Source organism: Sturnus vulgaris, chromosome Z (assembly GCF_052056855.1).
Source record: "Sturnus vulgaris isolate bStuVul1 chromosome Z, bStuVul1.hap1, whole genome shotgun sequence".
In the NCBI taxonomy this organism is placed as follows: domain Eukaryota; kingdom Metazoa; phylum Chordata; class Aves; order Passeriformes; family Sturnidae; genus Sturnus; species Sturnus vulgaris.
The window spans coordinates 64787606-64804432 of NC_142283.1; the positions used below are offsets into that span (position 1 = coordinate 64787606).

Genomic DNA, 16827 nt, shown 5'->3' on the forward strand with positions numbered 1-16827 from the left:
GTCACATCTTCCTTCACAGCCTTGTGAAATCACAACAGCTGTAGTTGCAATCTGTTAAAAGGATGGCAAAGAAGGGATGCTTTACTCCCAGAGTACTGTCTTTAGTGGTTTATTACAGAATTTTTTTAACATATTTTCATCCTATGGAAATGTAACATTTCCAAGCCTTTTACTACAAGTGCAAAAGCAGTGAAACATAATTAAACATCATTTCTACAAACAGGCTACAGGAATTACTGAAAATATCATGTACCTTTAACAGCAGGATGACAAAGTGCCATTTCTTGTAATTTTCCACCCAAGATCACAGTGAGCAGACTCCTTATGATAGCTTCAATCAGCATGAGTTACTGTTGGCAGAGAGTCACTATGAAGGGAGAGCTGCAGCTGTTTGTAGTAACCACCTGCAATGAAGCAAATTGCTCACGTACATTTTAACAAAGAACATAGAAAAGGGAAGAGGCTATGTAGATGAGAATAGCTTATCAGCCAGATATTCTTCTCTTACACCTACCACTGCCTACTAACTCATATCACAAAATGTCATGTTGACTCATTTTTTGAACAATGCCAGGGATTGCAACTCCACCACCAACCTGGTGAGCTAGATCCAATGCTGTGTCAAGGCTTTATTATACAGAGACGACACCAAGTACTTGCTGAAACTGTTCAGAGTGGAAAACAATGAGAGGCAAAACACTAACCAATCTCTAACCTGCAAATCTAAGGAAAATCATGGTGATTAAAGAAAATATGGAAGTATAACTCCTTTTTATAAAATGAAATAGCCATAACATGGAGAGGAGTTACAAAAGAGCATGACCAAACTGAATTTGAGACATTGGAGGTACTTGCTAGAGAACCACATTTCTGAAACAGTAAAAACAGTTTAGGAAGTGTTTTAGACATATTACTTGCTTCCAAGTCTCTGAAATTCCTATAAAGGACTCATAGAATGATTTGAACTCTTCTCTTTCCTAGTTGGCTACCCACAATTCCAAGGAGTACCTTCCAAGGAGTCAGAACATCAAGTCTTCACTTGGGCTTTTTTGTTGCTGTGCTCTGAGGTCAGGTTTTTCCTTATAACTCCTCAGATGTCTTATGAAGGGTACACTAGCATTTAGTCAAGACTAACATGCTACCAGTTATCCATATCTTCTAATAAAACACTGCTTTGTATTCTTAAATTGTATATATTGTACTTGCAGTCTACAGGCACAGAAATTCTCAAAGGGGTTCAGAGAGGGTGGATTACATATTCACTACTCTAGACACTAAATGTGAATAAAGCAAGTATATTCATTGCTAGACGTAATCTCTAAATGAGCTGATGAACTACTACAAAAGAGTTTATATTGCAAGCTCAGAAATTCATTTGTTCTGGTGAAGAATGTTCCTTTGCTTAATACATTTGTTTATGTTGCTATATGATCTTATAATTACAGAATCTCTTAAGGAAACATAGGTCTTCAATATAATTTAATTTGACTGGCATATTTAGACCAAGAAGCCCACAAAACACTGCTACAGGAATAGCTTCACAATATCAACTGATAAATGATAATGATCCTAAAGGAAAAGACCCAGCATTTTTAAGCAGCCAGAGTGGAGGGGCAGAGTTGATGAAGCCAAAGAACTATTGAGAAAGAATTATTGACAAATCATCTGCCTGTTTTCATCTCCCTGCTAGTAGTAGTAAAGGGAAAGGCACTAAGAGGCCAAAGCTGAGTCAACTTCTTTCAGTGTAAACCTCATCCTTCTTTCCAGGACTCAAAGTCTTTGTCAATAACCATTCCATCTCCTATGACCCTGCATATTTCATTCTCAAGAGTGGAAGATGAGCAAAGCACAGCATTCTTTAAATTTCGGAGCTATTTAAGGATTTAGTATTGAAAACTATTTTACCTGACTTTGTAAAAGGAAGAGGGAAAAGAAACAATGCAAGGAAATCCTGCTTGATAGTATTGCACTGTAGGAAGAATTAAAAATTCATATAACACTGAAATTAGCTGACTACAGCCATTGTCCATAGTTCTCTAAGATAGTATCAGCAGGCAACATGTACATTTACAGTGAGAAAGTATTTTTCTTACTTACATTTGAATATCAGGTTCTGAAAGGCAAGTTAGATTTACTTAGAAACAGAAAAAGATGTATTTTCAGCAGTTTGGCTCCCAAATAATTTGTCTAGTCAACTCTGAACAAAGAGATAACTCCCCCATCTTGAATACAAGTAATTCCTCTAAGTGTTCTTTTACAACAGATTATTTTTTCTGCTTAATAAAAAGAAATAAAAGCCAAAATTATTACCTTTAGAAGTGCCAAAGACTGTACCATAGTCACTTTGAAGGAAATAAATAGCATAAAATAAAAATTTCAATGTTTATATTTTAACTGATATTGAACTACTGTTCAGAATTAGTTCTGAACTGATTTTAACATTTTCCTTAAGCTATCTAGAAAAGTACAAATATCAGATAAATTTTAAGAGAACATAAAATAAGATTCCCACATCCTTGGTCCAAACTCCATAGTCAAATGATTTCACCTACTGTTGCTTATTAATTAATGGAGTTAAAACATGGAAACAATCTCACCACAAAACCCTCAGATAACTGAGGGTTTATAAGAAATGTTATTTCCAAACACTGACACTAGCTACACACAATAAGTCACACAAAAAAGTAAAATTTGCAATGACAGAATAGTATTTTTACCTTTTGCAATTTCTGAAGTACAGGATAATGTACACATCCACAGTTGACCAAGACCCGTACATTTATGGTGTCACTGAAGAAGTTGTGACAGGTATCAAATATTCTCCTCTTCAGTCACCAGGGAATTCTTGGAACTGCTAGACAGTATTTAAATTTGCTAGCAGAAAAAAACCCTCCTTATTATTACCTAACATTGAAGCATTTTTTGCATAAAGCCAACTGACACACTGAAAATATTCAGCAAGCTTGCTTTTTGTTCCCAGCCCTTTAACTGAGGTAAATGAAGATAGTAAGGTCTATTCTTTGGCATTTTTAAAGCTAATTTGTAATTATGTATGAATGTAATTATCAACAATTAAAGAGTTTTCAGAACAGACTGTTTATTATGTTTTCAGCACACTATAGTCTGCTTTCCTATCTGCCAAAACATTCTGGAGGAGTTTAGTCAACCAATTAGTTTTGCAGACACTATATTTTCTTTCTGTTTTTCAGAACTCTTGTTTACAGTCTTTCAATTCTTATGGCCATGATTTTTGAGCTGAGATGCAGCCCTTAATCAGCAAAGTTAAGCATTCTGTGAAAACTTTGCTTTATTCAGCTACGACCTGAAGATTCCTTACAACTCGTTCATAGCACATGAACACCTCCAGACTGCAAATTACTAATTGTTGTGGTTCACACTGGCCAAACGCTAGGCACCCAAGAAACTCACCCTCCCTTGCCATGGCTGGGCAATGAGTGGGAAAAATTAATGAAGGCTTCATGAGTTGAGATAGGGACCAGGACACTCCAAAGGCAACACAGGCTTGACTTAGAGGTACAAAGTGAACTTATTACTAACAAAATCAGAGGAGGATAATGAGAAGTAAAGCAAGCCCTTAAAAACACCTTATCTTCCCCCAGCCTCTCCTTCTCTCCCATCAACAGTGCAGGGGACAGGGCATGGGGTTTTGGTCAGTTCATCACCCAAAGATTTTCTTCCACTGCTCTGGGAGACGGGTCCCACCCACGGGAGACAATTCTCAGTGAGCTTCTCTGGTGTGGGTCCATTCTCACAAGCAGTAGTCCTGCCAAAACTGCGACAATGAGTCCCTCCCAGAGGCACACAGTCCTCCCAGAACTGCTGTGGCATAAGTCTCTTCCCATGGAGTGCAGTCCTACAAGGACAGGCTGCTCGAGCCTGGAAGCAGGGACCCTCTCTCTCTCCTGGGTCTTCCACAGGATCACAGCTGTCTCCAGGCATCACCTGCTCCAGCACACAGCTCCTCTATGGGCTGTGGGTGGATCTCTGCACCCCCGTGGATCCCCAAGGGCTGGGGGTGGATCTCTGCACCCCCGTGGATGCCCAGGGCTGCAGGGGCACAGCTGTTTCCCCATGGCTCACCATGGCCTGCAGAGCAATCTCAGCTCCAGTGCTTCAAGCACCTCCTTCACTCCTCCCCTCCTGCACTTACCTTGGTGTCCCCATGCTGTTTCCCTCACATGTTCTCACCTCCTCTTCGCTGACTGGGTAAAACACCTGTGCACCCACTTTGTTTTGATTTTCTTCTTAATTCTGTTACCAGAGAGGCATTGCCATTTTCCTAACTGGCCCAGACTTGACCAGCAGCACGTCCATCTTCAGAGCCATCACGGACTGTCTCTGCCGGACATGGTGGAAGCTTCCAGCAGCTTCTCATAGAACCCACTTATGTGGCTCCCCCACTACCCCAAACCAGGCCATGCAAAGCCAACACACTAATTTATATTCTCCTTTACAAGAACTGGACATAATTTGTGTTCAAACTGGCATTAAAAGAAAAAGAAGTTGTCAATGTTGTTTTATACATCCCATAAAAATTGAATTTAGCTTGAAATTAAGCATGTTCATTGTTCAGTGAAAGATCTGATATCATTTCTCAACAATAATCCGTCAAGACCCTTCAAATAACCTTGAACTGAAGTTCCAATACGAACAACATCTTTACAGAAACCTGCAAGTAGGCAATGGAGAAAAAACATTCAATGACCTCAGTTTAGCACAAGCTACAGGGAGCAGAATCACCTAAAGGGAATAACAGCTATGTGGTTACATTGTTCTCAGGTTAAAATGAGTTCAGCAAAACCTTTTAGGAACACTTACGCTGACTTGCCACCAGGACAACAGGATTCTTTTGAATGAAGAAGGCACTGATATGGAATTTTCCAGAAAGTTTTTCAACATGTTTTACATGTAAGATTACTTGAGTGTAAAAATAAAACCAACAGGCTATAGTGCACTTCATTCCTCACCCCAACTTCCCTTGTCAGCATCTTCTTCCAGGTGAAAATTACACTGAAATATTTTCCTGCAAATTAAATATTTAAAGAATCACAAAGTTTAAACCAAAATTCAATATTGTATATTTCTGCAAATACTGCCCTTCAAGTTTTTATTTCTCCTAATTTTACTTCTCTTTCATAGCAGACTTGGTCCTTCCAAGTCTCACTCTCTCACAAAAAGTACTAAACGTGACTTTTCATCTTTGAGTATTCATTCTATTGAGTGACTTCATCTTTGAGTATTATTTCAATACCATTCTAGGGACTTTGTTGGCTCCATTTTTATATGAGAGCTTGCAGCTGTATGCTAGAACAGCCATCATGTATTTATCACCTTTCTGTGGAAATTACTATGAAAAAAGGGGCCAGAACAGTTGTTTCATAGAAAATCTAACAATTGCAGAACTCGCTCTGCTGCCTGACCACAACTCACAAGTCATATGATGGAAACAAAGCAAAAAACACCCAGTGGTCATTTAAATAATGCTAAGACAGGTTCCCTTCAAAGGTTACAAGTGACTTTTTTCTTCAATTTCTCTTCACAGAAATGGGCAAGTTTTATCAGCCCACAGCTTCTTCTAACAGTTACAGTTCACTCACACTTACTGCAGCCAGACATAAAAAGCAACCTCAATTACCTGAAATTCAGAATGGATACAAAGATCTTCAAGGATACTTCTCAGGAAAAGGAATCACACTGCCCAGAGTATTTTACTCTGAACTATTAACATCACGCATAAGTACATCCACTACTTATGAGCTGCAATTTAAGTATACTGTCCTTTCAGTTCACTTCCAAGTACACAATTAAGACTTTACTCTTTTTGCATAATATATACCAGTAAAATTACAGTCTACGAAAATAACGGTATTTCTCTAAGTGGATATTTAAGTAAACAGTTTTGCAAAGATATTCATACAAAGAATGACATCCCACTTTTCCACAATGAGAGATTCCCTAGTATTGCCCAGTCTGTTCTGATTCTCACTAACTTGGGTACTAAGGCTCCAGTCCTGTAGGCAGATGTTACAAGTATTATTTCCCTAGATTTAGTGGGAAGACTGTACAAGACATAGTGCTCAGCACTGTGTGCTAAATAGCAAGCCATGAGAAACCTCTAAGTTTCTTCAGCTGTGCAAGATGCAACAAAATGTAATGGCTGTGCCCTTTTCCTTGGGGATCCAATGATGCACATCTTTGTAGCGTATTGTATTGGCAAGGAAAAAGAATTTCAATGAAAAAGCAACTTTACAGAAATCTAGACTGTTAGCGACTGCTGACCTTCAGCTTCTGCAAGACTGGATAACACACCAAGCTTGTTCTAAAGCACACTTTTCCACAAGAGATAGCAGAAGACTGCATTTATGTCAGTCAAAGCTAAAAACATTCTACTAAATGCAACACATGGCTCCATCCCTCTTTGAAGATGGGTCTGTAAAAAAACATGTATTTTCACTAAGTTGTGGGTGTAGCCGCTGACCTTTAGTTCCACATGCAGATGCCAATGTTCCACACATGTCAAAGTAATACCAAATCATGAAACTGCAATGAGATACAGCTGATAGAGAGACAACAATCGAAGTGCACTTCTCAAACTTTTATTAACTGCTTATGAGCTGTTTAACAGATCCTTGTATCATAACACAAGATTCAAACTTTTAAACTGACATGTTAAAAAAAAAAAAAAAGGAACAAAGTTTAGGCAACCCCTTACATAAAGCTCCTTTCCAAACTAGGTCTTCACAAGATTATCTTCTCATGCAACATTTCACTTACAGCACAACAGAGTACAACCTAGTTTAGCAGTAGAAGTTTAATCCCATGACTCAATTTCTCTTGCAGAACACCCGATCTTTACTTCTCCTGCATTCGCTTTGCCTCTGCCTCTGAAATTCTAGGAAACACAACAGGTCTTAGCTTGGAATTATTAACACTTCAATCATTTAATGGTAAGGCACCACAAAACAATTTTAGCCTTCTCCATTCGTCTACCTCAATGTAATCTGAACACTCAAACTTTTCATCATTAATCTCCTATACACAAGGTTTTTTGACCCTGGTGTGAAATTACTGCAGTTTAATCAACCTCAGATTTTATCACACATGGGAGTAACGCTTCCCACAGTTCACATCCCAACTGCTTTTCTTACCCAACACAAATCAGTTCATACAATTGTGGGAAAAAAAAACTTCCTTCTCCACTACATACTTGACTGTCTGCATTACCTTCACACTAAAATCTTCTGCAAAAAGAATAAAAGCTCAGTCATCTCTAAGATTGCCTCAAAATAATCATGTAAGATCCTCCAACAGATTCTTCTTTCAAATTCATAACTTGATTATCAAATGGCCTTTTCATGAAAAATTGGGCTGACTACAAATGAAGAGTTTCTGTCAGACTGACATGAGAAGGTCTCATAATAGTTAGAATCTCACAATCTACAACTCAAAAGAGTTGGTGCACTGTATACATGTGATATTAAGGGCAGTACTCCCAACGCAAGCAGACAGATTTCACATGAAAATCTATTCTGTTCTGGACAAAGTCACAGTCAGATTTGGTAACTCAGAGGTGGTAAAGGACAGACTGGGACCTAGAAATGATGGATTTCATTAAATGCTAGGAGACACTACACAAAGGCTAGAGACGTGCATTTGGAAGCAATCTAGTGAGATGCACCTCTGAAAGCAATTTAGTAAAAAAGCAAAAATAAAGTGTCCTTGAACTAGAATAAATAAAAAAGATCCACTGAGTCAAGAATTACTCTGCAAGAAAACGTTCATGCAAACATACACAACAGCTGAAATGTGAGGCTGTAAGTTTGAGAAGGAAGCAACATTTATGTAACTGAGATCTCATGAAGGGCCCCCAGAAAAACGACTCAGATTTAGGAAGGGGATTAGTCAGCCAGATAAAAACACCCAAACCACCCAATGTTTTCAGTAACAATTGTATGGGAAAAGATAACTAATGACAGGAACGTCAGAGTTTGAACAGACATTCAGACATTTGTGTAAGCACTGAGAGAAATTACTTCTACTATGGTCTCAAGGAAAGTACATTTGTAACATTTGGAAGCAACTGAAATATGATAAAGTTCTTATGGAATCAAGATATGAAAGAAAGACTTTCAAACAGGAGTAAGCACAGAATTTAAATCCTAAAATTAACAACAGTAAGAGACTAGAAGGCTTCTCCCTGTTGCAGACATGAAGAATTTTGACATGGACCAGACTGGGGCATTTAACTATGATCAGCTGAAGTTTCTAGTCAAATTAGTTGCTTGACTGGGTGATTAGAAACAAGCAGTTAATCAGCAACTATCTGCTCCCATCCTACATGTGCAGCAGAGAAATTTCTGAACTACAGCTCTTGTGTATATTTGCATGAATGTTTTTTTCCAAAGGAATCCTGACTTTACACATCAAGACTACAGCAGCTAGTAAGGTGCCACACTGTAAGAGCTCAACTCAAGCTACTTGTCTGAAATTCGTTTCAGTAATACTGAATTCTTTGAAGATGTACAACTAAGAAAAGGGACACAATTACAGTCTGAACAGTTTCAGTGGCATTACTCTGGATATATCCACTAAAGACAGCTTTAAACTGAGACAAAGTTCTAATAGCCAAGACTTTCAGACCTACCTTTTGGGTATTAATTGGGAGTCGTCCCCCTTCAGCCTCAAAAGCAACTTCCGTCAACCAAACAGGTACTTCCTGCTGAGCCTATGTAATTAGGAAAATCAATTCAGAGACTATGACTGCTTTACCAAGTCAGATTAAGAGCTCCATCATAACTGTACCAAAAATGTCACAGTTGCTCAGTACATTCAAGTGAAATCTTAAACAACAGAAAAAGTTAAGCACTAGGATCTGACACTTACATCTGAAAGCACTTTAATTAGAGGTTGTGCAAGATGACCATCTGAATTGTTATCAAAGAAGCCAACTGCCTTCCCTGTATTTCCACAACGACCAGTTCGCCCAATTCGGTGTACATATTCTTCAATGGTGGAAGGAAGATCAAAATTAATAACATGCTGGACACTTTCAATGTCCAGACCTCTTGCTGCCACTGAGGTTGCCACAAGAACTGGACATTTTCCAGAACGAAAATCCCGAAGAGCTATTTCTCTCTCTCTCTGTTCTCTATCTCTATAAAGAAAGCAAGTGTTAGAATGGATGTCTCTAAAATCCACAGTATTATTTAAGACACAATTTAAATGCCATGTTTCATGGAAAGAAGCTCTTGAGGGTGGACAGTGGATGTAAAACAAAAGACCCAAACAATTCATAGGCTGCCCCGTTTACGTTTTCTGATTTTTTAACTGAGGAGCAGCAAGACAGAGCAGCTGTTTAAACTTAGGTCTCTAGAGAAACAGATTTTTTTAAAAGAACTGGAGATAATTATGCATGAAACTCACTGCCTAAAATCCACTTGCTTAATTGATTACAAGTGCTTTTCCTGCAGCTTTGTAGCAGGGAGCCAGAACAGCAAAGACAAAGTCTACACAGACTTCTTTCTGCACAGGCCATTTTTCAGTTATACTAAAAAAAAACTGGCCAATCAACAGTACCAAACTTCTGTTTATCATCATGACAAGGAAACTAGATTGGCTCTGGTGTTACCATGTTTAAAGAATATTTGCAGATTATCCAGTACTGAACTACAGCAGGTCAGAATTTCACTCATCTTCTTTATTGTCCAAGTAAGAAAAATTAGAAAGCTAAACAGTGCTCTTTAGGATCTTAACATAGGGTATTTAGCGGAGTCTGATATGACCACTACTCCAGAGAAGACCAACTATCCTAACTTCAACTCAAAATGAATCAGAAAACAGTAATATTAATGACAGTTTAACAGCCTCCACTGAACCAATTATTCTACATATACTTCAATTCACAGTATAGTAATTCTACAAAAATGCATTAAGAACCTCCTCCCAACACAAGGGGGTTTTGGGTTAACAATTGAGGCTCACCAGGAATGGAAGGCCAGATCTTCTCAAAAGCTGTGTGTCTTTCACACACCTACAAATTCAACAGCCACAGGATGTACACAAACATCCTGCATCTGCATGCTAAGACCATTTTAGTCCTTCTTTCAACCTTGATATTCTGTGTCTGTCAGAACATACAGCAAACTAAATGATGAAGATATGGCCAAACATGAGTTATCAATAAGAGCTTCCTACACAACACAGGTGACTCACTTTAAAAATACTTACCCATGGATACTAGTGGCTGGTATGTTTTCTTGACAAAGAAAGCATGCAATGAAATCTGCTTTTTTCTTTGTGTCCACAAAGACCAAGGTTCGTTCATTACCTATGTTGAACAGATGTTTAAAGCCACTGCAGTTTGAAACATGACACATTTTCACTATTTAGAGTAGCACTTACCTATACTAACACCTAATATAGGCACTCACTATGAATAAAGTCTTTAAAGTATGACTGTAATTTCTTGCATATTCTAAGCTAATTAAGTTCAAACCATCAATTTCTATATCAATACAGAAACTGACTGAAGACACATTCATTGTTTTTCTCCTCAACAAAAGGAGGAAACAAACGTTCCCTGTGATAGGCCTGCATTCACTTCAGCATGTGGCTGAAAGCAGCACATTATCCTGAGCACTGAAGAGCAAGATTTCACCATTTTTAAATTCCAAACGCACATTTGGTCTTCAGCATTAAAACTCAGGACATGCAGAACAAATACGGAAAAATCCCAGACACTAACAAAACACAGGCCCACACATTAACACAGTAATATTAATACACCTGTATTAATATAAAATAAATAAGCCTGTGAACTGACCATATGAAGTATAAAGCCACCTAGGAAGGTTATCTGCTAGTACTTAATTGAGATGACATTGACAAATACTGGGCATTATACTAGATTCAATGACACTTTACAAGTCCCTTCCAACCCAAACTATCCTATGACTCTATGAAATATCCCTACACAAATATGCCTAAAAACCTGCAGCTCCTGCAAGTTCTGCTTTAAAGCTTCATCAACATCCTTGTAAATCATGTTAACACACAAAATTATACAGCTATGACCTTTTTAAACACAAGTTTAAAACCAAGCAATTTTGACTTCCCTAGTGAAAAATTGGCATTAAGTTACCTATGCTGTGTAGAATTTCTATCAGTTTATCCCTCTTGAAATACTGAGAAACTTGAAGAATATTTTGCTGAACATCACTGCATGCTCCACCCACATGTCCGACAACAACAAACAAAAAATCAGTTTTCAAAAATTCACCAGCTAGCCTGAAAAAGACAAAATTGAGCAACATGAAACATATTATCTAGTTATTTTTGCTTTAAAAGCACGTCTTTTCATTTATGTTTAAGCAACACTTACAAAAAGTATTTTTATCCTCTATTTTGTGAGGAACAATACAAGTAGTCTTAAAATGCCAGAATAATCTGTATAGTTTGGGTCCAGCACACAAACCACATCCTGGGCTGCATGAAGTGTGACCAGCAGGTCAAGGGACTCTACCTCTGCCTTTTAAGACTTCAGCTGGAGTATCACATCCAGCTGGGTACCTTCAGCAGAAGACAGACAAGAGAAGATCCAGAGAGGCCACAGTGATGATCAGATGGCTGGACCCCCTCTCCTCTCAAGACAAGCTGAGAGAAGTGAGGAGTGGGGGTTATTAAGCCTGGAATGATATTACTGCAGCCTTCCAGTACCTAAAGGGGGTTTATAAAAAAGATAGAAACCTTTCACACAGGCTGATAGCACAGGACAAGTACAGGCTGGACAGAGACTGGGTCCAGACTAGACCTGGAGGGAAAGACTTGGAGGTGCTGGTGGATGAGAGGTTGGACATGAACCAGTAAGGTGCACTTGCAGCCCAGAAAGCCAATTGCGCCCTGGCCTGTATCCAAAGCAGTGTGGCCAAGAAGGCAAGGGAGGGGATTTTTCCCCTCTGCTCTGATATTGTGAGACTCCATCTGTGTTCAGCTCTGGGATCCCCAGTACAAGAAAGATGCAGACATGTTGGAATGAATTCATGGAGGCCACTAACTTGAAAACAAGAGCTGGAGCATCTCTCCTACAAAGACAAACTGACAGGAGTGGAGTTGTTCTGCCTGGGGAAGACAAGGCTTCAGGGAGACCCTGAAGTGGCCTTCCAGGGTGAGCAGCTGTAGGGTACTTAGTTGCCAGTTGGGATTAAACCACAGCCCTTTAGTGGAAGACATAAAGCCTCAAATACTAAATGAAAGTTCTCCAGTCAACTAGAAAAATGGATGGTTCTCTCAACTCACACATACAGAAAGCACTTCAATTATCATATCAAAGGTCTAAGCAACAGCAGAAACAAGCTCAGGTATAACACCAAATGTTATGTTAAAACGAAATTTGACCATATTCACTGAACTGAAGTGCAGGATGATCTGAACCCAATAGGTCCAAAGAAAACACCTTTGTGTCCAATACTACCAAAACAGTATACAGTTCAAAGCTTTCCTGGCAGAAGAGTATGGGGAAATCACTATCTTTCCTGACTTCAGCATTAAATCCAGGAATGAACTGGATTAAAGAAGGGTTTTCACACTCTAAAATGTGAATGTTACCTTTAGGCATTTCAGCTTCAAAAGGTTACAAGAACAACAGGGACAAAAGAAAACTGCCTCAAAGCTGCACCAGGGGAGGCTTAGACTGGCTGTTAAAAAAAAAAATCTTCACTGAAAGAGTTTTCAAGCATCAGACTGGACTGGCAAGCAGTGGAATCATCACCCCAGAAGGTACTTAAAAGGTGTGCATATGTGGCACTTGGGGTATTGGTTTAATCGGTCACTTGCTGGTGCTGGGTTAATGGTTAGACTTGCTCAGCTTAAGTGTCTTTTCCCTTAATGCTTCTAGGAATCTAATGTTATTATGCACTTCTAAACCATGATCCCAGCACTCAGGTTTCTGAAGTCTTCCACCAGTACCTGTAAATTCTTCAGGATTCACAGTAGAAAGGTAGATCTGTTGGGGATTTTTCATTAAACAGAAGCAGAGAGTAAACATCTTTAAAAGTTCCAGTTATCTCCTTTCAGACGCTGGTAGCCACAGTACTCTCAATTCATTCCCCAGTATGCAAGAAAAATATGCAGCAAAAGCATGAGCAAAACCAGAATGATAAAAACAGACCTAGAGATAAAGGGACCAAGACTCTTCTTTCAAACCCAAAACCTAAATCAGAGTACACTATGTACCTTACAGGGAGATACACACACCTGATCTTTTCCCAGGATACACTGAGTAGTGAGATCACATTCCTGCAGAAACAGGTAAACACATGGAATGAACACAAACTTGTGCACAATGTGCATCTGAATGCTTGATTCCTAGCTGAGCAAACAAGATTATTTTTCCATACAAAGAACCCTATGAAAAAAGTCTTGGCAAGAAGCCAAAGCCACAACGGGTGAGTCCTGCTTTAAGAAAGGTGATACATTTCCATATAAGTGGTCAGCACTACTTGACCGGAGGGGAGAAAGCAGCCCATTCTCCCCTTTCATTTAGGACAGTGAACTACTGAAAAGTATTTTCCCCCCGCCCCAGAACAGATCTTTCAGACTCTGAGACCAACCAAAGTTGTCAGGATTTGACTCACTGAACTACCAACTCTAACAGTATCCCTGCCACAAAGCCAAAATTATTTGCATTGCTCCGACTGAAGTTTAGAGACTCTTCTGATTTAACACTGAGTATTTAAATGCTGGTGTTTTGAAAAGAGGAAGAAATACTAAAGTTTCCATGTGCCTGAAGGGAATTAGTTGTTTTGTTCGGTTACTCAGCAACTATACTTACCATCTATTGAAGACTGTTCCCTTAAATTAAAGGAACTTTAAAGGTCATGAGTAATAAACATGTAAGATGTACCGTAAATCCATTTGTAGAAGCTTTAAAACTACTGAAAATAAGTACCAATTATCCACATAATAAGAACAGCGTATCATTAACGCTGCCAAATTGAACAATAATTGGTATGTTTCATTAGCAACATCATTGGTTTTGAACTTGCAAAGATGTGGTGGGGGAAGAACAAGAAACCACTAGGGGAACCTTGAGGACTTCTGCAGATATGGAGTTTAAAAGCCTTCAGGCAACTTGCTAAATTGCTTAGGAGTCCCCACCTAAATTAAGCAATTAACGCTTTAGAGTCCCTGCTTAAATTAAGCAACAAATACTAACACCATAGCTTTCAGCATTTTCGAGCTTTTAAAAATAAGGAGTGTTCTAAACTCTTCAGATATTTAGTTCTATACAAGTACACATTCAGATATATTTCTATTTTTATGCTACTCACCTCTGAACTTCTTCAGGAAAAGTGGCACTAAACATCAGTGTTTGGCGTTTGTCTTTTTGTGGCATGTCTGGGAAAGATACCAGCTTCTTCATATCTGCACCAAAACCCATATCAAGCATGCGGTCTGCTTCATCTAGCACCAAGTATTTCACATTATGTAAACCAATCTGCAAGTATTTTGGTCAAAGAAAAACACAAATAGTTCACTGACAGTATGCACTTGAAAATACCCTAATTGCCAAAACCCACCTTTTACTTATATCTTTCAAGTTAATAAAAAGTCTAAGTATTATGATTTGTTTACATCTCAACCTCTACTTAGCCTTTTAATCTGCACAAATTCACACACCACAGTGCTTCAGAACTTGGCTGAGCAATGTAAATACACAGAGCTTGGAGCTCAACTATGATTCAAACCACCTATTTTGGAATTATGCTTGAGTTTTAGAAAGGTTCTCATGACTCTCAAACATTTCCAAAGAAACTTTTTTTTTTCTTTCTGGAAAAAAATGTCAGAGAGCATTATTAAGACTATTACAACTTCACTGTTGCTGACCAAGGCTATCACTTTTGACTAAAAGCCTGAAAACTGAAAAAAATTATTTCCAGTTTATCACCAAGTGTTTTTCTAAACTTCATTTGTTCAGTGAATATCACTGAGTCACCACTCTAACATGTAAAAATATCAGTATCAATTTACAATGACTGGGGGGGGGGGGATAAAAAAATCAAATACAGTACTATAAACTTTTTTTTTTTTAAATTGGAGAGGTCTTTTTTTAATTGGTATGAAAATATAGTGCCAGACAGATAAAACGGCATTGTAGCAAAACAAACACAACATTAAATGAAGATCTACTATGGAATATGGCACAAGAATTAAGGGGAGGTATTACAGGTATTTAAGCTATAAAATTTTATTGCCATGACCACTTCAGCCACTTTGATTTAGACTGGTATTATCCAGCTGTCTCTAAAATAAACTGAAGAAATTTAGACTCAGGCTACTCCTTCAAAAACCTCATGGAATTCAGACAGTCTAAGAAAACCTCACTTGTATTTCAGTGCCTGTACAAAGGCAGCATACCAACAGAGCCTTTGAAAGCCAATCTCTGCTTCTACTAATTTTAAATAATGAAAAATAGTGTTTTATCTTTTAGGTAAGAGTATTTAGGAAATTCAGACGAAGTGTTAAGATCTCACCTTTCCTCTTTCAATGATGTCTAGAAGCCTTCCTGGAGTGGCACACAGTATATTACAGCCTTGCTTTACCTGACGAATTGAATAATCTGTTTGTGTGCCTCCATAGATCACAACAGGCCTTATACAAGTTCTGTTATGTAGAAAAAGGTTTGTATTAATTGTCTAAGTATGCAAACAGTATTGTGTCATTGAAGTTCATAAAAAATGATCAGATCTACCATAAATCAGTTTAAGAGTGGTTCAACTCCTTCAGCATAAAGCTCAGTCCAAAACCAGCCCTCAAAAACAGAAACTCACTCAAAATAAGCTTTGAAGCTCCCCCTCACACTAAATAACAGAGGCTGCCCCAGTGGCTTGCTAAGAACAAACACCTGATTTCACCTGCTTTCTCCCCTTTCTTCAACTGAGACCTACTAACAGTAACAGTCAAAATAGTTAAGACTTTGTCCCCTTTTATATAGCATCCTCAGAAAAAGCAGTCACCACTAGATATGCCTCTAGAGCTTCAGAAGCAATCCTTGCTGACCTTAAAAGGGCAAAATAACAAATACACACGGCAGCTTTCAAAGCGGATAATCACATTGGCCATATAAGTGCCTGACACAAGGATCAGACAGCAAATCCACTCAAAGACTACACTAAATATTCTCCGCACCAAGCCTTTTGGTTAGATCTGCCAGCCAGAGCCACATCGGATACTCTGCTGTAGAAAATCACTTCTCTAAGCAAAAACTACCTTATGCAGCTCTGAATAATATTTACAACCTCATCTTTATAACTTTCTGCTAAGATTTTTACATGCACACAATGAGTATTTTCACACCCAAATTCAAATGGTCTTTTCCCGAAGATACTAATTCAGGTTAACATGCAACAATGCTGAGCAGATAAATCTGGTAAATTTTTACCAAAATTAATTAAAACTTTTCAGAAAGCTTTAGTCAAGAAAAGAAATTCCCTCTGGAATCCTACAATTTCGGTATTTATCCACTGTCAGTATACATACACATTTCATATTCCTATCTAAGAATTAAATCAAAGAGCCTAACATCATAAATCTCAACTGATCAATATGCATGCTCTTCTTTAGACATTACAGCTTTACGTCCTGATACTCTTTGACTCATTCCGGCTTTTACTACAAGCCAGCTGTAAGAGAAAGTTTCTAAGATTAACATGTTATTTTATGGTGAAATCACCTGTATCTAGTTTAAAATAACATAATGAACAGAATCAGCTACAAAGTTGTAACAGTTTTAAAGATTACAAAGCTGTT

At 38.3% G+C, this 16827-nt stretch overlaps 1 protein-coding gene across 1 annotated transcript in view; it reads right to left on the minus strand.

Annotated features, from left to right (window-relative positions):
* Window positions 1-16827, minus strand: part of LOC106859625 (interleukin-31 receptor subunit alpha) — a 59261-nt gene that overhangs the window by 36605 nt on the left and 5829 nt on the right. Inside the window, exons 5-10 of the mRNA XM_088156767.1 lie at window positions 15552-15681; window positions 14349-14515; window positions 11162-11307; window positions 10249-10348; window positions 8905-9175; window positions 8666-8746 (exon numbers count right to left, since the gene is read on the minus strand). Of these exons, the coding sequence (XP_088012893.1) occupies window positions 8666-8746; window positions 8905-9175; window positions 10249-10348; window positions 11162-11307; window positions 14349-14515; window positions 15552-15681 (895 nt within the window). The remainder of the gene's footprint in view (window positions 1-8665; window positions 8747-8904; window positions 9176-10248; window positions 10349-11161; window positions 11308-14348; window positions 14516-15551; window positions 15682-16827) is intronic.